The 22,889-nt window shown below is 44.7% G+C and overlaps 1 protein-coding gene across 1 annotated transcript in view; it reads left to right on the top strand.

The window, feature by feature from the left end:
* Positions 1 to 22,889, top strand: part of HPN (hepsin) — a 639,182-nt gene that overhangs the window by 242,243 nt on the left and 374,050 nt on the right. The window contains exon 6 of the mRNA XM_030213574.1: positions 6,046 to 6,168. Within this exon, the coding sequence (XP_030069434.1) occupies positions 6,046 to 6,168 (123 nt within the window). The remainder of the gene's footprint in view (positions 1 to 6,045; positions 6,169 to 22,889) is intronic.

Below are 22,889 nucleotides of genomic sequence, written 5' to 3'. Positions count from 1 at the left end.
TTTCCCTCCATCCATATCCAGCATTTCTCCTTACTCCCCTCCCCTTCATCCATGTGCATCTCCTTCATCTTTCCTTCCCTCCATCCTTATCCAACATTTCTCCTCTCTTCCCTCCCCTCCATCCATGTGCAAAGGCTTGAAATATAAATTGATGCATGCATCAACCTTTTCCTGTACAAGCACACAACTCTGAAACGCGTTGCCACGCAACCTGAAAACGGTCTATGAACTGACCAACTTCCGCAAACTATTGAAAACTTATCTCTTTGACAAAATATATCACAAAGATCAACACGTGTAACTGCACTATCTTTACTATATCCAGAAATGTTCTTTAATGTCTTTTGCTTTAAAACTATCATGTATTTCACCACCATGTAACCCAAAACTCTCTGTAAAACCAATTGTATATTCTCTTCTACCTCCAGTATCCATGATGAATTGTAAGCCACATTGAGCCTGCAAAGAGGTGAGATAATGTGGGATACAAATGCAATAAAATAAATAAAAATAAATAAATGTGCATCTCTTTCCTGACTTCCCTCCCCTCCCTCCATCCATCCATATCCAGCAACTCTCCATTCTCCTCTGCCCTCTCCTCAATCCATCCGTATCCAGCAAATTTCCTCTCTCACCTGCCCCCTCCATTCATCCATCCATGTCCAGCAACTCTCCATTCTCCTGCCCTCTCCTCCATCCATCCATATCCAGCAAATTTGCTCTCTCCCCTGCCCCCTCTATCCATCCATGTCCAGCAATTCTCTCTCCCCTGCCCTCTCCTACTCTCCGTGTCCAGTGATCTCTTCTCTCCCCCTGCCATCCCCTCCCATCCATGTCTAGCGATTCTCCCTTCCCTCCCTCAGCTCCCCGACAGCCCTTCTCTCCGTTCTTTCCTGCCCCCCCCCCCCCCTGCATGTTTAAACCTTTTATTTTCAGTCACAGCAACGGCAGTGAAGAAGACAGCACAGCGGGCTCACCTCCAGCCTTTCCCTTCCTTCATACAGTGTCCCGCCCTCGCGGAAACAAGAAATACATCATCGCAGGAAGGCGGGACACTGAGTGAGGGAAGGGAGAAGCTGGAGGCGAGCCCGCTATGCTGTCTTCTTCACTGCTATCGCTGCGACTGAAAAGAACTACTAGACGTACGCAGCGCTGTACACTTGAACATGAAGAGACAGTCCCTGCTCGACAGAGCTTACAATCTAATTAGGACAGACAAACAGTACAAACGAGATAAGGGATATTAAAGTGAGGATGATAAAATAAGGGTTCTGAACAAGTGAATAAGGGTTAGGAGTTAAAAGCTGCATCAAAAAGGTGGGCTTTTAGCTTAGATTTGAAGACTGGCAGAGACGGATCTTGACGTACCGGCTCAGGAAGTCTATTCCAGGCATATGGTGCAGTAAGATAAAAGGAACGGAGTCTGGAGTTAAAAGTGGAGGAGAAGGGTGAAAATAAGAGAGATTTACCCAGTGAACGGAGTTCCCTGGGAGGAATGTAGGGAGAGATGAGAGTGGAGAGGTACTGAGGAGCTGCAGAGTGAATGCACTTATAGGTCAATAAGAGGAGTTTGAACTGTATGCAGAAACGGATAGGAAGCCAGTGAAGTGACTTGAGGAGAGGGCTAATATGAGCATAACGACCCTGGCGGAATATTAGTCGTGCAGCAGAATTTTGAACAGATTGAAGCGGAGAGAGATGGCTAAGTGGGAGACCTGTGAGAAGCAAGTTGCAATAGTCTAAGCGAGAGGTGATAAGAGTGTGGATGAGGGCTCTGGTAGTGTGCTCAGAAAGGAAGGGCGAATTTTGCTGATATTATAGATAAAAAAACGACAGGTTTAGCAGTCTGCTGAATATGTGCAGAGAAGGAGAGGGGGGAGTTAAAGATGACCTCAAGTTTACGAGCTGATGAGACAGGAAGGATGAGAGGGTTATCCACAGAAATTGAGAATGGGGGAGGAGGAGAGGTTGACTTAGGGGGAAAGATGAGAAGCTCAGTCTTGGTCATGTTTAGTTTCAGATGGCGCTGAGACATCCAGGCACAAATGTCAGACAGGCAGGCTGATACTTTGGCCTGGATTTCGGCTGAGATTTCTGGTGTGGAGAGGTAGATCTGGGAGTCATCAGTGTAAAGATGATACTGAAAACCATGGGATGAGATCAGAGTACCAAGGGAAGAAGTATAGATGGAGAAAAGAGGCCCCAGGACAGATCCCTGAGGTACACCAACTGACAGTGGGATAGAAGTAGAGGAGGATCCACTAGAGTATACACTAAAGGTACGCTGGGAGAGAGAAGAACAAAAACCAGGAAGAAGAAAAGGTTTAAACGGGGGGGGGGGGGGGGGGGAGGAATGAAGAGGAGGACTGTCGGTTGCACCGGCCCTGCGTTTGGGGGGGGCAGTGTCCCCCCAAACTACGCCCATGAGTGTTCCTTCTAGGGACTGAGTTGATGTAAGCAAAGTTTCTTCATGAGCAAAAGACGGAGTTGACGTGAGCAAAACATTTTTGTTACATTGCCCTGTGGGCTTCTCTTGAAGATACAAACACAGATGTGCATAAGTGCACACACATGCATAAACACGCACAGGGAAGTTAGAATTTCTTGAGCATGCTCTCCCTATTTGTTAACTAAGTTTATAGCTACTTGAATTTTACTCAGCTTCTAGATGTTTAGCGTAACTTAGAGGAATCACTGCTCCCCCTGTATATGTTGTACCAGCTTCCTCCCTCAGTACCTCTGTAACTGATAGTATTTGGCACACTGTATACACTCCATGGAATTATGTACCAAAAAATCTAAATAATGCATAACAAAATAATACAACATATTAAACAGAATGGTATTTGCAGTGTTCTTGAAGCATATGCAGGTACCTTAATATACTTGGCTCTCAATCAGCCCTAGCTCCCCAGTCCAGCATCTTCCTGTTGGCCATGTGAGCAGTGGTGATCAGCATTACTGTATCAGAAATCCTGAGGTTACTGACAACCATACCTATCAGTGTTTTTGGTAGGTTGCCAAATGGCCTTCGGGCTTCAGCTCCACTAGTCTTTAGTTATTGTTAATTTACCAAACATTAGGTACAGTTAATGCAGAAAATAATAATTTGAAAAGAGGGCCAGAACCTCCTTTTTGCTATTATGGTTTCCTGTCCTGATCTGAGGAAGGAGGTTTTGGTTTCTGAAAGTTAGTCAAAAATGTATTAAAATTAATCCAATAAAAAGTTGTAACCTTATTTCCATTTTATATTCATATTTAACCTTTTATTAACCTAGCTACCGCACTACTTTATATAAAGGGCCCAATATTCAGCTGGTGACGGTCAGCATTTTGCTGAACCCCACTGGTGTTATCCCTGGAAATTCAATGCCAGCCCATGTCAGGGCTCTGACATTGAAGTTCTGGGTATATGGAGGTGGAGAAAACATAACCAGTTAAGGGCAATATTCAGCATTTTATGCTATCCTATTTATGCGGTTATCTTAGCCGGTTAAGTGCTGAAAATCCACTCTTAACTGGCTAAGGGGTCCTTTTACTAAGCTGCGGTAAAATGTGGGCTACAGTAGTGTGGATGCATGTTTTGGGCATGCGCTGGGAAAGTTTTTTTACTGCGGTTGGGAAAAAGGGCTTTTTTAATGGGCTGGGAAACGGGCGCTGAAATTAAAACTAGCGCAAGCCTATTTACGGACTGAGCCCTTACCACCACCCATTGACGTAGTGGTAAGGGCTCATTCTCTACCCATTTGGTAACCATGCAGCGAGCGCCAACTGCTGATTACCGCCTGGAATGCCACCTGTGGTAGAAAATAGAAAATCATTTTCTACTGTGGGATTCAGCGCGTGCCAAACTCAGAATTACTGCCAGGTGCATGCACTAGCCCAGCAGTAGTGCCGATTTGGTGCATACTACATGGCGCGTTAGTCCTCCCGTTCCTTAGTGCTGACTTCACCCCTGGAAAACCCACAAAATAGCCTCTCCTGGTTTAAACTATTTTGCATATCAGGCTCAAAATTCTTTTTTCTACCTTTGTTGTCTGGTCATTTACTTGTTCTAATTGTGGTGGGCCTAGCCTTCTGCTTTCTGTGTGTTCTCTTAACAGTCATGCCAGAATTTCTTGTCCATGTATAATGTTTCTTTCCCCTTTCAGCTTTCTTTAGTTTATTTTTCTGTCTTTGTCTAGATTTGTGACCTTTTCTGGGAAAACATGACTAAAAGTCAGTAGACTTTTGGCCTTGTTTTTCCAGAGACAGTCGCATTTAATTCTTTCTTACTATCTGGTCTTCGATTTCTCTCTTTTTACTCTGTCTACCTACAGCTTTCCATCTCTCCCTCACCTTGGCTCTCCTCTTCTGCATCCTCTTATTCCTCAGTCTCTCACTAATTCTAACTTTCTCCCCCTTCCATCCAGCATCGTCCTCATTTCTTTCTTTTCATACAGCAACTACACTCTTTCTTCCCCTCCTTTCCATCCAGCAATCTACCCTCTTTTCTCCCACCACTTTCTATCCAGCATTTGCCCTTTTTCTCTTCCTTCTTCCATAAGTATCTCCCCCTCTCTCTTTTTTCCCCTACCCCTTCCCTCCATCCCTCTTTCTTCACTTCCCTTGTGTTCGACAATATTCCTCTGTATCCCTCCGCTTGTGTCCCCTGTGCCTATGTTCTCTCCCCATCCATCATTTCTGTGCTGTGTCTTTTCTTCACAATATCCAGGTTCTCCCCTCTCTTTCTTATTCTCTCCTCCCCCCCCCCCCCCACCCTGGTGGTCCAGCATCACTCACTCTTGTCCTCCTTCCCTGAGTCCAGTGTCTCCCCTTCACCCTTGCTTCCGCCTAGTCCACTCTGATCCTTCTGTCTTTCCCCACCTCCCATTCCACTTCACGAGCCTTCCAACCCTCCCTCTCCTATCCACCTAGCAGTCTTACATAGTTGCTCATCTTTCCAGCAGCAATTCAGCCAGGCTCTCGCCAGCCAATCCCTGGGGCCTTCCTTCTGCAGAAGCTTCCTGTTGGTGCAAGAGAAGGACACAGAAGGCCCCTGGAGGTGGCCGTGGCTGAATAAAGGTTGGGAAACTGAGCAACTTTGTAAGACCATCGAGAAGGTGGAAGGTAAGCGGGCAGAGAGGGAGAGAGAGATGCCAGACTGTGGATTAGGTTGGGATGGGGAGAAGGGGGAAAAAGAGAGGCCCAGCATTAGAAGGAGCATTCCAGTGTTCTTCAAATCAAAGCATGTGGCCAGTTGCCAGCAGCCAAAAAAAAAAAAGTCATGACTGTGCGGGCTGCCTCAGAAAGCTGCCATTGTTCCATGGTTCTTGCATTATCATAGAGGTTGACAGTGTTGTGTAGAAAAATCTGCTACCCTAGGTTCTGGTCCCATTATTGCCACCATCTCTGATGATGTAAGTTTGAAAAAGTGAAAACAAAAAAACAGCACCACGGGCCTTTAAAATGGAACAAAGTTCTTTAATGAATGAGCCTTGACCCGACACGGGCCGTGTTTCGGTGACTAGCACCTGCGTCAGGGGTCACAGTGATGACGTGGAAAACTTGGGGAATAACTCGAATATTTCATCTACAATATTCCTTACCCCACGTCTCACGTAGCAAAAGTTATAAAGCACCAAGGCACCTTCACTTTCTGTATCCAAATGGATACAGAAAGTGAAGGTGCCTTGGTGCTTTATAACTTTTGCTACGTGAGACGTGGGGTAAGGAATATTGTAGATGAAAATATTCGAGTTATTCCCCAAGTTTTCCACGTCATCACTGTGACCCCTGACGCAGGTGCTAGTCACCGAACACGGCCCGTGTCGGGTCAAGGCTCATTCATTAAAGAACTTTGTTCCATTTTAAAGGCCCGTGGTGCTGTTTTTTTGTTTGGACTTTAGTTTGTACTTTGTTCCCTCTCTTTTGTTATACCCAAGTTTGAAAAAGTGATTCATATTCCTTTGCTCATATTTTCATTTTAGACAGTCATCTTTGGGAAGACTTTATAACGTTGTGATGTAATAGCATAGTCATGCCATGTCTTTTCCTTTACCTTAGGTCATTAACTTACTTTGTACTGGATGTGAATACTGCAGGTACAAATGGTACCTCCGGGTATGTTTGTGTGAATGAGTCATTTCTGCCAGAGGCTAGGAGGCTGGAAGATGTACTCTCAGTATGGTAAGCACACATTTTCTGTGGGATTTAGAGTATTTGGCATGTATAATGTGGGTTACCCTTCCTCTTCATTGTCTTACATACATAGTAACATAGTAAATGATGGCAGATAAAGACCTTTACGGTCCATCCAGTCTGCCCAACAAGATAAACTCATTTTCCATTTCTATTTTAAGTGCCAGCCATTTCTGTTTGAACACTGCATCAATTAGGTTATGTGCATTATATTGAGATAACTTTAGTTTAAAACTTTTTTATTGAGAAACTGAAAAATATACAGTAACCATCAAAACCTTCTGAAAACTATACATTGAAAACAGAGTAGATGAATATTCCAAGGTGACAGAGAGGGGCATAATCGAACGGGGCGCCCAAGTTTTCCTGAGGACGTCCTCGCAGGACGTCCCCACAAAGGGGCGGGGAAACCCGTATTATCGAAACAAGATGGGCGGGCGTCTTTCGTTTCGATAATACGGTTGGGGACGCCCAAATCTCAACATTTAGGTCGACCTTAGAGGTGGTCGTCCCTACGTAGAGATGGTCGTCCCTAGAGATGATCGTCCCCGATTTTTGGCGATAATGGAAACCGAGGACGCCCATCTCAGAGACGACCAATACCAAGCCATTTGGTCGTGGGAGGAGCCAGCATTCGTAGTGCACTGGTCCCCCTGACATGCCAGGACACCAACTGGGCACCCTAGGGGGCACTGCAGTGGAATTCAGAAAAAGCTCCCAGGTGCATAGCTCCGTTACCTTGTGTGCTGAGCCCCCCAAAACCCACTCCCCACAACTGTACACCACTACCATAGCCCTTAGGGATGAAGGGGAGCACCTGGATGTGGGTACAATGGGTTTGTGATGGGTTTTGGAGGGCTCACATTTACCACCACAAGTATAACAGGTGTGGGGGGGGATGGGCCTGGGTCCGCCTGCCTGAAGTGCACTGCAGTACCCACTAAAACTACTCCAGGGACCTGCATACTGCTGTGATGGAGCTGGGTATGATATTTGAGGCTGGCATAGAGGCTGGCAAAAATATTTAAAAAATATTTTAGGGTGGGAGGAGGTTAGTGACCACTGGGGGAGTAAGGAGAGGTCATCCCCGATTCCCTCCGGTGATCATCTGGTCATTTAGGGCACATTTTTGTGGATTGGTCGTAAAAAAAATAGGACCAAGTGTTCGTCAGGGACGCCCTTCTTTTTTCCATTATCAGACGAGGATGCCCATGTGTTAAGCACGCCCCAGTCCTGCCTTCGCTGTGCTTCCGACACGCCCCCGTTGAACTTTGGTCGTCCCTGCAACGGAAAGCAGTTGGGGATGCCCAAAATTGGCATTCGATTATGCCGATTTGGGTGACCCTGGGAGAAGGACGCCCATCTCTCGATTTGTGTCGAAAGATGGGCGCCCTTCTCTTTTGAAAATAAGCCTGATAGTATAACCTTTTTTTGTGTTTTTATTCTCCGAGGACAAGCTTTGTGGCGTGCGAGCCATGCTGCAACGCGTATGCACAAGTGCCTTCCCGCCCATCAGTGAATGCGATCTCCTCAGTTCTTTTTTTTCCGCATGAGAAAAATGTGCTCTTTTTTTGTTCTCTCCTCACTCACCCGGTTCTAGAGAGTTTTTCAGTGCCTTTCAGCTATTTGTTTCCTCATTTTTCTTGTGGTTCCTTTATTTGGACCTTTTTTGTTTTTTAAACGTCCTTTTCCTAACTTTGTTTTTCCTGGGTTTAAGTTTTCTTCTTTTTTCAATGTCATCTGGCCATTTTTAGGCCCTGACTCTTTTTCTTTTTCCGTGCCTTGCCCCCCTTTTTAGGCATCATCAAGTCGTTTAATTTAGCCGATGAGGTTTTCCCTTCCATGTCCACAAAGACTCCCAGTGGCTTCAAGCGCTGTACAGTCGGGCTATCTCGGGAAAAGACACCCATTCTTGGTGTCTGCAGTGTCTAGGACCCGGCTGTAGCCCTGCTAACTGTGTTCTCTGTCTTTGCATGAAGAAGAGGACCCAGGTTTTCCGAGAGGCTCAACGAGAGAGAAATTTTTGGATCCAAGTCCGATTCCTCGACGTCGGCATCGACATAGACTTTAAGCATCGCACCAGAATCAGGAGCATCAGTAAACATGGCTGCTTCGAGACCCTTAGACACTGGGAGCAGTGAGATGTCGAGTGTGTCTCCACCTGTCTCGAGGCCTCCTGCTGTGCAGGCCCCTTGGGACCGTCCATTATCTGACCCGACCCCGAAGTGATGTGAAGATTCAACATTTTACTCGTCGGCACCGAGGAGCCTTAATGACACACTTCGGGCGAAGGCCAAGAAGCATCGTCATCGGTCACCCTCGACACATGATGCCGGGAGCTCCAGGGCCTCAAAGGATTCAATACCCGAGAAGTGTCGGCGCCAGGAGGATCCTCTCCAAACAGGAGGTGCCAATGTGCCTGTCTCCAGGCAGCTAAGATCCTGTTCCTGCATCGACCATCCAGCAGTTCTGCAACCTGTGCCTCAACCGGCACCCCAGTTTTTCCCAGTGTCAGCCCTTGATGAGTGCATCTGGGTCTTGCTCCCAGAGCTCTGGATGGCCTTATGCAGCAGTGTGCATCAATATTGGGGGTGCTTACGCCTGCCATACCTACCACTGTGGCTCTGCCTGGCCGTCAGCCTGCGGTGCAGCCTCTGACACTGGCGCTGCTTGTGTCCCCAGTGTCGACTGCCACCCAAGCCGGTACCACCTTGATGTCAGTGGAGGAAGCTTCGCTGAAGTCGAGACAGGAGCCAGCTTCTCAACGCTGCTCTTGAGGACATGGTTCCTTGGCATCAAGGCAGATTTGGTCTCGTCAATCCCATAGAGAGATAGTGTCCGACACCGAGGAGGAGCGCTCACGGTATTCAGAGGAAGATCCCAGATATTTCTCCTCAGATGAGTCTTATGGGATCCCTTCTGAACCCTCCCCACCTGAAAGGAGACTGTCTCCGCCAGAGATCCTTTCCATTTTCTTTGGATGTGGAGGATGAGCCCAGGGCTAAGATGCTCAAGATCCTGTACTACACATATCCTCCTAAGGAGGCTGTGACTGCCCCTCTCCATAAAGTATGCTAGGAAGTCCTCATCAGGAACTGAGAGTCCCCTCTGTCGGTTCCTGTCATGCCCAAGAAGATTGACACCCAGTATCAGATTCACAGTGAACTTGATTTTCTTAGGCCTCAGTTACCTCACAATTCCATGGTGGTGGAGTTTGCTCTCAAGAGAGCCAGGAGTACTAGGGACTATGCCTCAGCTCCCCCTGGCAGAGAAGCTAGAACCTTGGATTCTTTTGGAGGAAGATGTACCAGGCATCTATGCTCATCTTCCGTATACACTTCTACCAGCTGGTGGATTCGCTCCCTCTGGAGCAGATCGAGCCTTTTTGCCAGTTGGTCAAACAGCAGAAGGTGTGTTGAAAGTTCTTGGCCAGGGACACTTAAGACACTTTTAATGTGGCATCACGGATCTCTGCTCAAAGTATAGCAATGTGCAGACTCTCATGGCTGTGTGTTTCTGACTTGGAACACTCTGTTCAGCAGCGGTTGGTGGATGCCCCTTACTGGGGGGATAACATTTTTGGAGAGAAGGTTGAGGTCACTGACCAAATCAAGAAGCATACTGATACAATCTCTTCTCTCTCCCTCCGGGCTCCTTCTGCATCTACCTCCTCAGCTAGGAGGGTTTCTGGAACGCTCCACTCCCTACTACTATTCTAAGCGTAGGTACAATCCTTCGGCTCACCAGCCTAATCAGGATCAACCCCAGCTGTTGCTCATTCACGTAAACACCGTGTGCTTAAGGCCCCTGCTGTTCCCCAGTCAAAGCATGGGACGAGCTTTTGACTGGCTCCAGCAGAGCATAGCCGCAGTAAAAGTGATCTGTCCCGGAAGGCTAAAATTTTTTCACCTAAGTAAGGTGGCCTCTTATAACCTCCGACCGGTGGGTTCTTCAAATAGTCCGTTTCGAATACGCCCTCAATTGGCATCTCAAACCTCCAAATTGTCCACCGAGAGTGCATTCATTCATCTCTCAGCACAGGCAGGTACATTGCAGAGAAACATTCCGCCCTTCTAAAGGCCCATGCGGTCAAACCCGTTCCACCATGGGAAGAAGGGCAGGGAATCTCTTCCAGGTACTTCCTTATGCAGAAGAAGACAGGGGAGATGCATCCTAAGGGCCCTGAACAAGTTTCTAGTCCGAGAAAAGTTCAGGATGGTTTCCCTGGGCACCCTTCTCCCAATGATTCAGAAAAAAAATTTGGCTATGCTCTCTGGATTTAAAGGATGCATTTACTCACATTCTGATACTTCCTGCCCACCAGAAGTATCTTTGATTGTGGCTGGAAATACATCACTTTCAGTATAGTGTGTTGCCTTTTTGTCTCACATCAGCTCCCCAATGTTTGTTGTTTGGGTGAGCCTGGATGCTAGAGATTCCCCACTTGTGACAATATAGAAGCCTGCTTGTCCTCAGAGAAAGCGAAGATACTTACCTGTACCAGGTATTTTCAGAGGAGAGCAGGCTTCATATTCTCACAATCCTGCCCACCTCCCCTTGGAGTTGTCTTCTTGGTTATTTTTATTTTATTTTTTGCTTTAGCATTAAACTGAGACTGCACTCGCGCGACGGGCGGAAAGGCACTCGCGCATGCACAGTGGAGCTTGGCTCGCGCTCCACAAAGCTCTATTTTTAGCTTTGGCAAAATGCCAGACCGGGCGACTCGGATCAGCGTCACCCACTTGTAAGAATATGAAGCCTGCTGTCCTCGGAGACTACCTGCTACAGGTAAGTATCTTCGCTTTCCCTCCTCTCTCCCCACCCATTCCTTCCACCCATATTCTCATTTCCATATGCAAACCATAATCTTCCAAAGCAGAAGTAGTCTTAACTCTTATAACCCCCATTTTTTTTTTTAGGAGGACCTTGGGGTGGATTGGGGAGGCAATCATTTCCTATCAGTCTGCCCCCTCCCCCCAATCATACCTTTGCTGTCATGGATGCTGAAGCCCTATCAGCCAAAAATATTCTCAGCTGGAGCCTGGGCCATGCTGCCTGAGGAGCAAGGAAGCAAGCAGGCTGCTCCAGCCTCCAACGCCAGCAGGTCCACGCATGCTTAGCTCAATTGCATTAACTGAGCATGTGAGGAAGTGCCGGCATTAGTGGCTGGAGAACCCACTTCCTGCTGCTCAGACTGCATGGTCATGGGGCTCCGGCAGCAAATCTCTTTGGTGGGGCTTGCGCATCTCCGCCACCCATGCATTTGGTGCTGCAATTTTGGAGGGGTCCTGAGCCCAAAGTGGGGGTCCATGGACTAGCTGCACACTGAGTGCCTACTCCTTCCTCCTCAACCCTGCCTTTCCCGCAACCTGCCTCCCACCCAGACCCCCTGCCCCAATCAGTCTGTGCAAGGTAAAATAGGAACCTTCCTGTGTCTTCCCAAGAGAAATTATAATATGTTAAGCACCGTATTCCATGCCCTCTCTGACAGACTAAGTAAACATCCATCTAAGCAAAAAAACTTTTTTTTTATTTCCTTTGTCAGAGGTTCTTGCTCTTTTTTGCTCCATTGGCATCAATGGATGAAAACAATTATGTTCAAAATACTCAATTTCCCAATTAATCTTGCCTTTCATATGAGCATACCACTGCCCTTGCTCTGTGTTCCAAAAACTTCAAATTTGTGAAGCAAAACTCCAGCATGCAGCAGCAGGGCTATATGGCCTAGCAGGCCCTCCAAGTACCTCAGAACTGCCCGCCAGAAACATTTTATTTTCATATAAGTCCATAAAAAAGTTATTTTCAACTCGCCTACGTTTCAAACCTATAGGAGTATCTACTAGTCTTGATTTATAAGCTTGTGTTTGTAAGAAGTATGCTGTGTGTATTACATGAAATTGATATTCTTGTAGTTCTGCACTTACCGCAAGCTCTGGGATCTTCTTTACCAATTTTAGAAAATCCAATGTCTCTGGAACAATACCTAAATCCCCACCCTAACAATCTCTCAAGATCCCAGAATCTTTTGCAGGGGTGATAGTTTCTAATACTCAATCTAGACTGGTTTATTCAGGCAATTTACCCCCCAAAATTTCTCTCAATTTTGCTCTGAGCTCAGATCGTAGGCTCTCAGTGTCAAGAGAGCTTATATAGTGTTGTATTTGCCGGTATTACTACTACTACTTAACATTTCTAAAGCGCTACTAGGGTTACGCAGCGCTGTACAGTTTAACATGGAAGGACAGTCCCTGCTCGAAGAGCTTACAATCTAAAAGACAAATGTACAGTTAATCTGATATGTCCGACAGAGTGGGGCAACCTATAGGTTCGAAAGTTCGAATAAGTACCCTGGCTTCATCGGCAGATGTGGCTGTAAGTTTCCAAGTGCTTGCAATTCTGAGAAACATGTTCTAGTAGAATAATGCCATTTGTCTCCCAATTAGCAAAGACTTTGTTCCCTTTGGGTGGGGATAACAATGTATTCCCCCTGTTAGGCAACTGATCATACCCAATCGACCATCGACAAATACAAATAGGATATATCAATGCCAAATCAGCAGTTAATAAAACCACGATACTAACCGACTGGATTACGACTGATCACCTTGACTTCTTACTTATTAATGAAACTTGGATCCATGATGCCAAAGACCCAATAATTCTAGAGCTTTTTCCCCCAGGATACAAGATTACCCACTGGACAAGAGAAGGAAAAAGAGGAGGAGGCATAGCGATAATCTATAAATCCCAATTCACAGTCACAACAACAGCAGAATCTATCCTTCCCGAACTCGAAATAGCCTCAGTCAGAATTAACCACTCCAACCTACGTGATCACCTAAACCTAATCCTATTCTACAGACCCCCAGGTCTGTCATTTGCTTATTTCCGATCTGAGGAAGAAGGGCAACCTTCGAAAGCTAATCAAGAAATGTATTAAGTTATGTCCAATAAAAAAGGTATCATCTTATTTTCTTTTCCATGTTTTATTTTGTTTGATTTCTATTGATAACCTTAAGAGTGGACTAACACGGCTACCACACTCCTCTACCATGGATAAAGGAAACATCCTACTTACACCGCTGCCAAAAGATCCCAAGAAAAGCACATTGGTCCTAACCAATTACCGCCCAGTAGCATCCATTCCGCTCATAACCAAACTCATGGAAGGCGTAGTGATGAAACAACTTACTGAATACCTAAACAAATACTCAATTCTGCACGATTCTCAATCAGGATTTCGGTCAAATCACAGTACTGAAACCGTTCTAGTGTCCGCAATGAACTCATTCAGACAAGCAATTTCAACAGGTGACAACATACTCCTCCTACAATTCGACATGTCTAGTGCCTTTGACTAAGTGAATCATAGAATACTATTACATATACTAGAATACTTCGGAGTAGGAGGCACAGTTCTCAAATGGTTCAAAGGATTCCTAACCACAAGATCATACCAAGTAACAATGCATGCAGACAGATCACCCCCATGGACACCCGAATGTGGAGTACCCCAAGGATCCCCCCTCTCACCAACCTTATTCAACCTAATGATGATACCATTAGCCAAACTTCTAGCCAATCAAAACCTCAATCCTTACATATATGCAGACGATGTCACAATCTACTTCCCGTTCAAACATGATCTAAATGAAATCACCAACGAGATCAACCAAAGCCTCCAAATCATGCACACCTGGGCGGATGCATTCCAACTAAAACTTAACGCAGAAAAAACACAATGTCTTGTACTCACCTCCCAACACAACACAAAAAACTTCTCTACCATAATCACACCATACTGTTCTCTTCCAGTCTCACAAAACCTGAAAATTCTCGGAGTTACTATTGATCAAAACCTCACCCTCGACACCCACGTGAAGAACATGACGAAAAAGATGTTCCACACCATGTGGAAACTCAAAAGAATAAAACCATACTTCCCGAGATACATCTTCTGCACCCTGGTACAGTCAATGGTAATAAGCCATCTGGATTACTGCAACGCACTATATGCAGGCTGCAAAGAACAGACTATCAAAAAACTCCAAACAGCCCCAGACTCATATTTGGAAAAACTAAATATGAAAGTGCAAAACCCCTAAGAGAAAAACTGCACTGGCTCCCACTTAAGGAACGCATCGCTTTCAAGATATGTACGATGTTACACAAAATCATTCACGCAGACGCCCCAATCTACATGCTGAACCTAGTGGACTTACCTCCCAGAAACGCCACAAGAACATTCCGCAAATTTCTCAATCTGCACTTCCCCAGTTGTAAAGGACTAAAATACAAGCTGATGCATGCCACTACCTTCTCTTACACGAGCACGCAGATATGGAATGCTCTAACCCGCAGACCTGAAATCAATTGTCGAAACAATAACTTTCGCAAATCTCTGAAGACATACTTCTTCAACAAGGCCTACAACGAGAACCAATAACTTCACTGATCCACTTTCCAAACCCAACCAGCTATGAAAATCCACTTCTACAATCACCCGCCTAATCACTTCCTCTTTCTTCCCTACTTAATCTCTGTACACTAATAACTGTATCTGATATTCTGGAATGACGATGTCATAACAAAACTATGTAAGCCACATTGAGCCTGCAAATAGGTGGGATAATGTGGGATACAAATGCAATAAACAAATAAATAAATCTGAGACCCGATGATACACCTTCCAGTATTGTGCCAGGTCCTGCGAGAGGCCCCTCAGTGGACGTAGAAGTATACTCGACTTAAGCATGAGAGGGAGATATTTATTCTGTGCCTGCACCAAATAATTAAAATGCCAAGGCAAGAAATATTCTTTTTCAATGTGTTTAACAGGGTGAAACCTGCCTATCCATTATCCAGTCCCCAAGGTGGTGTTAACAGGAAAGTCTGACTATATTTCCACAGTTCAGGAAGGTCCATTCCCCATGACTGCCAGGACCCATACAACATCTTCAAAGATACCTTGGGCTTCTTCCCTCCCCAGCAAAATCTGGTGAGAACTTTTTTCATGAGACAAATAGGCTTTGTTTATAATATATAGAAACACTAGTAAAAAAGCCACGTTTCTGATGCAAATGAAACGGGGGCTAGCAAGGTTTTCTTCTGTGTGCATGTGGGAGTGTGTGTGTCCCTGCCCTCTGCCCTCTCTCCCCTCCCCCCTCTGAGTCCTTCACTGTTACAGAGAGAGCGATTTGATTTCGTGCTTTGCTGTGTTTTTTCCTTCACTGTTTGTGTTACAGAGAGAGCGAGGGCGGGGCAGACACTCATGGGGAAACCGGATATCTCTCCCCCTTCACACTTCCGGCTGGAGGCTTCATAGAACGTTGGTGGTGCCTTTTATATGTAGAGATTTAGGAAAAACAGTCAATTGAAACAGGTTTATGCATCCATCTAAGGAAAGAAATAAAGGAGACCAACTAGTAAGAATTGTAACAGTAGTATCTAAGAACTTGAATACAAGCAGCTGATACAACTGGGCCATATTGGTCACCAGTTATATGCCTAAATATTGAAAGAAAGTATTTGCTCATTGCAAATGAGAACAGTCCATTTCACATCCTTTTTACCCTAACAGTGGAAGCTAGGGACACCAACTTCTCCAGGTTCATATTAAACCCTGAAAAGTCACCGAATTCTTGAAAACTTCATCAACACATTTAAGGAGGACTGGGGATCAGTGATATGGACTAACAAATTGTCTGCAAAACAGGAATCTTGAACTCGTGGAGATCCAGATGTACCCCTTGATCTCCAAGGTTTTTTAAATTCCACACATGAAAGGGTCCAGTGTTAAAACAAAAGTGTGGACAGGGAAGCCCTGTTGGGTACCCCTCTGTATGGAAAGGAAAGCTGACTAGCAGAGAAGACTCGTCTCAATGCCTCACATCCTTCAGAAATGCTAGAATGGCCCTTACATATTTAGTCACGTTCTGACCTCTTGTAAAACCTGTCTGAGGAGTTGCAGTTATTCTCAGGAGAAGCTGTGCCAGTCAGTTAGCAAGAATCTTGGCAAACAACTTGGCTTCAAATTTTAGCAGTGAGATAGGAAGGTATGAATCTAGTTCTAAAGGATCCTTCCCAGTATTACTATCTGCACTATCTTCAGAGAGTTTGGCAGTTCTTGTAATGTTATGAAATGGTTAAACAAAATTGTCAGGGGCTGAAGGAGACATTTGGCCTGAATACTTATCAAGGTCCAGGGTTTTGTGTAGCTCATTTAGTTATACAGCCATTGTGATCTCTTGCTCTGTTAAAGTTGTATTGAGAGAGGCTCTATCATCCTCTGTTATGCTGGAAAGTTCCGTACTTTCTAAATATACATCACTTTCCAGGGTATCCCCTTCTGGTCTTTGATAGAAGTTCTGGAAAAAGGTCTCAAAAAATATCATTGAAACCTTTATCAGATCGTACTGTTCTACTGTGGCAAATCTTCAGTTCCAATATTTTATTTGAGCTGCTCAAGGTCTTAACAAAATTAACCAACAATTTGCCACATTTATTGCCATACATAAAGAGCTAGTATTTATAATACACCAATGATTTCATGGCTGTCTAATGTACCAGTTTGTCACGATTGTGACTATATTCCCTGCCGGACTTGCTTTGGGGTTCCTCCAGCCAAGCTAAATCGGTGTATAAATCCTGAAGCCTGGGTGTAAATCCTGAAATCCGTTCCAGTCCAGGCTAGTCCATTCTGGGATCCTGTTCCAGCCAGGCTGTGCTCTGCTCTTGTGTTGCTGAGCCCCACCCTACTGGTGACCTCACCTGTAGTGCCTTTATTATCACCTGGGAACTTCCTAAGTTTGCCTTTGCATCGCTATAGGTCATTTGGTGTGCTTCTGCACTTCTGCTTCTGTGTTCTGTTTGTGGGCATTTGCCTTCTGCTTCTGTGTTCTGCCTGTGGACTTTTGCCTTCTACTTTAGTGTGTCTGTTTGTGGTCTTTTGCCTTATGCTTTAGTGTGTATTGGTATATGGGCTTCTGCCCTGTGCCTCAGTGTTCTGTCTGTCTGTGGGCTTTCTGTTTTATTTCCCTGTGTGTTGGTGGCTGCCTGGTGTTCAGCCTTCAGTTGTGTTCTGGTCGTAGGTGGTAATTGTAGCCTAGTGTTGGGTTTAGCCTTGTCTGTCTATTTTGTGCTCATGTTTCCCTCTGCCTTGCCCTCCAGTCCTTGTTTGTGCAAGCTTGTTGCTGAGTCCTGTTACCTGGGGAGGTTTCCCCAGTTCTGTGTCCTGATTCCTGGCCTTCTTAGTCAAGCTTGCTTTTGAGTCCTTTCCCCTGTGTGTGCTCCTGGATCATGTAAGTCCTGCCGGCCACCTGCACCTGGGGGCTCAACCCCTGGGGAATGGTGGTCAAGTGTAGGTGAAGTCTTTTCCAGTCCAGTATCCCTGCCTGCTTATCTACATCTGCAGTTCCCTGCTGTGTTGGTGTGTTGCCCAGTACTGGTTGGGGGTTTTGCCTGCCACTGTCGCTCTACGGCAGTGGCCCAAGGGCTCACAAATCCTGTTTTTCCTGGAGAGACCTGACACAGTTCATTAAATTCTGATTGAGTTGGCAGCAGACGGGCCTTGCCCCCTCCCCCTTTGGAAGGAGTTTTTTCAAATGCAGTCCTGTCTCTTTGCACTTGTTCTAGCCTCAGAATCTCTCTATCTCAGGCTTTCTTTTTAAAACAAGCATATGGAATAATCTCACCCCTTAAACCAGCTTTTGCCACCTCCTAGAATGATACTGGATTGATCATATGTTCCTCTGTTAAGATCTTTCTCTGACGACAAGTAGGCCTTTTATTCTCATCCGATGGAGGCCTGGTACAGAGAAGCTGACTAGCAAGTGAAGTAGAAAGCTCTAGCAGAATCCCACCGTGCATGCGCTGGTGCCTTCCTGCCCAGTGTGTGAGCATGGGTCCTCCAGTGCTCTTTTTTCCGTGAAGCTGACGGGACACGTTCGCATGTGCTCTCCTCTGTGTTTTTGGAGTTTTTTAGGTGCCATCTCTTGCAGATGTTTTTCTTATTTTACTTTTAGTTTTCTCGGTTTTTCTTTCTTCCTCATCCCCTCTATTTTTTTTCTCAGCCCCAACTTCAATTTGAATGCTGCCCTTTTTTTTGAGAGATCAAGATTGAGGAGTTTAATTTGTCTGAGGTTCTTTTTTCAGTGTCATAGAAGACCCCCAGTGGCTTCAACAGGTGTGCTTAGTGTATGTAGGAACAAAAGAGTAGCCATACTGGGTTAGACCAATGGTCCGTCTAGCCCAGTATCCTGTTTTCCAAACAGTAGCCAAGCCAGGTCACAAGTACCTCGCAGAAACCCAGATCGTGGCAATACTCCATACTACAAATCCCAGGAGCGATACAAAGGCATTATAACATCCTCACACCTGTTTTCCATACCTTTCCTAATAATACCCAACAGAAGGTTTCAGTGTATTATCGACGACGACACCCAGATCCCTTTCTTGGTCCGTAACTCCTAAAGTGGAACCTTGCATGACGTAGCTATAATTCGGGTTCTTTTTTCCCACATGCATCACCTTGCACTTGCTCACATTAAACATCATCTGCCATTTAGCCGCCCAGTCTCCCAGTCTCGTAAGGTCCTTCTGTAATTTTTCGCAATCCTGGCGCGAGTTAACGACTTTGAATAACTTTGTGTCATCAGCAAATTTAATTACCTCACTAGTTACTCCCATCTCTAAATCATTTATAAATATATTAAAAAGCAGCGGTCCTAGAACAGACCCCTGAGGAACCCCACTAACTACCCTTCTCCATTGTGAATACTGCCCATTTAACCCCACTCTCTGTTTCCTATCCTTCAACCAGTTTTTAATCCACAATAGGACATTTCCTCCTATCCCATGACCCTCCAATTTCCTCTGTAGCCTTTCATAAGGTACCTTGTCAAACGCCTTTTGAAAATCCAGATACACAATATCAACCGGCTCCCCTTTGTCCACATGTTTGTTTACTCCTTCAAAGAATTGAAGTAAATTGGTCAGGCAAGATTTCCCCACACAAAAGCCGTGCTGACTCGGTCTCAGTAATCCATGTCCTCGGATGTGCTCTGTAATTTTGTTTTTAATAATAGCCTCTACCATTTTCCCCGGCACCGACGTCAGACTCACCGGTCTATAATTTCCCGGATCTCCCCTGGAACCTTTTTTAAAAATGGGTGTTACATTGGCCACCCTCCAATCTTCCGGTACCACGCTCGATTTTAAGGATAAATTGCATATCACTAGCAGTAGCTCCGCAAGCTCATTTTTCAGTTCTATCAGTACTGTAGGATGAATACCATCCGGTCCAGGAGTCTGCCCCCCTTCAACCTCAATTCATGTCCTCTAGTTCTACAGCCTTCCCATCTCCGGAAAAGGTTCATTTACGGATTAATACCTTTCAAATATTTGAACATCTGTATCAAGTCACCCCTGTTTCTCCTTTCCTCCAAGGTATACATGTTCAGGTCAGTAAGTCTTTCATCGTTCATCTTGCAACGCAAATCCCATACCATTTTTGTAGCTTTTCTTTGCACCGCTTCCAGTCTTTTTACATCTTTCGCAAGATACGGCCTCCAAAACTGAACACAGTACTCCAAGTAGGGCCTCACCAATGACTTGTAGAGGGGCATCAACACTTCATGCTGGTTATACCCCTCTTTACGCAGCCTAGCATCATTCTGGCCACAGCCATCACCTTGTCGCATTGTTTCTTCACCCTTAGATCCTCAGACACCAACACCCATAGGCGCCCGTTATAAGAGGCTTGGACAGGCTAAGCCTCCCCTGCTGTGCTCTGAGAGGTTTAAATTGTTGATTTACCTCCATCCTCACAGCAGGAGCTGCAGTGAAAGCCCTCTAGCCTTGTGTAACCAATTGTAGAAATTGGTTTATGGTTTGTTTACCTTACTGCTGGGAGAGCAGGGGGGTGGTTGGCTGGGTTGCCAGGGAGATATTTAATGAGGATGACTTCCTGACCTGCACTGAGAACAGATAGCAGCAGAATTGGACAACCAGACAACAAAGGTAGAAAAGATCACTTTATTTTCATTATAGTGTTTGGAATATGTCCACTTTGAGAATCAGGTGCTCAACATTAAAAGTTTATATTTATTTATGGCATTTTATCCCACATTAAACATGAATTAGGGTGTTTTGTGGTGCTACATGAGAATTGTGATGATATGATCCCTTGTTTCATATTGTTGACGGTCTGCATTTTCCGTATGGGTGGTATATTGGTGTATTAGGTTCTGCCCAGTGTAATATTTATGGTACAGTAAGGTTCTGAGTGTGTTTTTGCACAAAGTTGTGCATAGTGTTTTGCAGTTGAGCGATTGTGGTTAGTATATGCTTTGAGCAACCAGTTTTATTCTTGACATATGATACATATCTAATATCTAAATTAATAAAAGGTATTATTGTGATTTTTATTTTTCTGTGTGTTATCAGACAATTATGGATTTAAGCTCTGCCCCTGGCCCCACCTCTAACCCCACCCCCTTTAGCCTCCCCAAACAGTTGGGCCACCGACCGCCTGTGCCAACACCCCAAGGTCTCTCACCTGAGTCAAGGTTACTAATCTCTCCCCTCCTATCCAGTATCTCTCTTTTGGGTTTCTGCACCCCAAGTTCATCACTCTACACTTTTTAGCATTACATTTTTTAAAACATTTTTTATTTATAACCATTTAAATTTTGTAAGCGATAAAATACAGAGAAAGTAATATATAGGAATTATTTCAGGCAGGTAATTCTATTCTCTTCCTTAGAACCACTAAATAGGGAGAGTGAAACAAGACAAGGAGATCAATAAACACTAAACAGAAAAAAAAAAACGTGTAGGAACCGGATTATCCCCAGATATTACTCCGTCTAATTCATTATTCCACATTGATCATTTGTTGGCTTCTTGCAGGCCATACGGTGTATAGTCCAAATCATTTCATTGAAAACATATTTATTATCCAATATTAGTTAGAAATAATACATCTGATTACATTCTTTCTCTTTTACAAAAACCAGAACTTATTTAACAATACATATACTTAAGTCTCTAATTCAATCCCACTGATTAAAGTATCCCAGTTTTCACAGGCTTCACTCCTTTAAAGTAATAATTGAAGAAATGTTTTCTGTGGAAAACTTTAGGAGTCATACCCGGAACTCTGGGAAAAACAATAATCTCGATATTAATCATCTATAATAATATTCATTTTATTATTCAAAGTTTCTGGCCTGTTATCATTTTCAAAATCATAACCACTTCTTGCTCGTGTAGAATCATTTGTTATATCAATTTTTCACTCTCAAAGGGTTTAGCTAAATTGGCCATGTAACTCTCTAATAAAATTATATCTGAAACAAAATTATTTACTGCCACTGTTAGGTCCCAAAGCGCCTTCCAGATGGTATTCAATGTAACCTCCACAGGAGCCAAAAACTCCAAGTTGATTTCTCTTAGGTGTTTAAGAGTGGTTCCGCCGATTCGGGTTCTGCTGTAAACGTCCTCCGTGTCAGCATATGCCTCTAACTCACTTCTCCACTCCTTTGGACATGGTGGTTGAATAATTTGGGAATGATGGAGTTGTTTTTTCCAGGTCCAAGAGCATTGATGCTCCTTCGCCGGCGCTAATCAAAGGACTCGCCAACCCTTTCAACTGTGGACAGTTCATTGCGCAGCAGTCCCGCATTTGCTGCTCAGGGGACAAAACGCTGGCCATCGGCGGCTGACCGCCGGTGTCCCCTTCCTCTCAGTTAAGGTAACTGCAATTGCAGAGAGGAAATTTACGTAAAGCAGACGAAACTTCAGAGAGCTCAGCTGGGCCGTTGGGCATACGAACTTCAGGTCGCCATCTTACCACTCTCCCAGTTTGGGACACTCTTTTTCTGGTTTCTCCTCAGAGGCCTGTCTGATATGGGTAACTCTTCAGCATAGCCCTCTGAATCATTGAAACACAGAAGCTCCTCCACCACTACAAGGTGGTGTCCCTTCGGAGGGGTTGGCATTACATTTTAACTAAACTATATACTCTGGGGATATATGTAATGTATAAGGTTTCTCCAGATATATATTCTTTTTATCACTTTATAACACAGCGATGATTGCACAGCAAAAGAAAAACAAAAAAAGAAGCACTTTAAAGAACTGAGATAAAACACAGCTGTTCAGCGCACCCCACCTGATTTGCACACTATCAGCCCAAGCTAAGTACAATTACCACTTAGTGATAATGATATAATACAGAGGTAGGAAGGGAGGGCTGACGGTGTGATGATGCCGATAGTGGTGGTGATTTAGCTGCTTACAGCTTCACTCACAAACCCAGTTCTGAGCACTGTTCACTTTAATTTTAATTTTAATCTTTGTTTAGCTGTAACTATTTTGCTTTATACTGTATATTGAGTTCTAGTAATTTATATTGCAACAGGTTTCCATTTGAAATTCATTACATTTTAACTGCCAGACACTTGACTATTCTTCTAGCGTTCGGAGATCCCTTCTCATCGTTTTTACTCTCTGCAGTGTATCCACTATATTGACTATTTTTGTGTCATCCGCAAAAAGGCAAACTTTTCCTTCCAAATCTTCAGCAATATCTCCCACAATATATTAAACAGAATAGGCCCCAGCACCGACCCCTGAGGAACTCCACTGCCCACCTTCCTTTCCTCCGAGCGGATTCCATTTACCACCACCCTTTGCCACCTGTCAGT

This window comes from Microcaecilia unicolor, chromosome 8, assembly GCF_901765095.1.
Source record: "Microcaecilia unicolor chromosome 8, aMicUni1.1, whole genome shotgun sequence".
NCBI lineage: Eukaryota > Metazoa > Chordata > Amphibia > Gymnophiona > Siphonopidae > Microcaecilia > Microcaecilia unicolor.
Note: the sequence above shows the minus strand (reverse complement) of the source record. Positions and strands in the feature narration are given on the sequence as shown.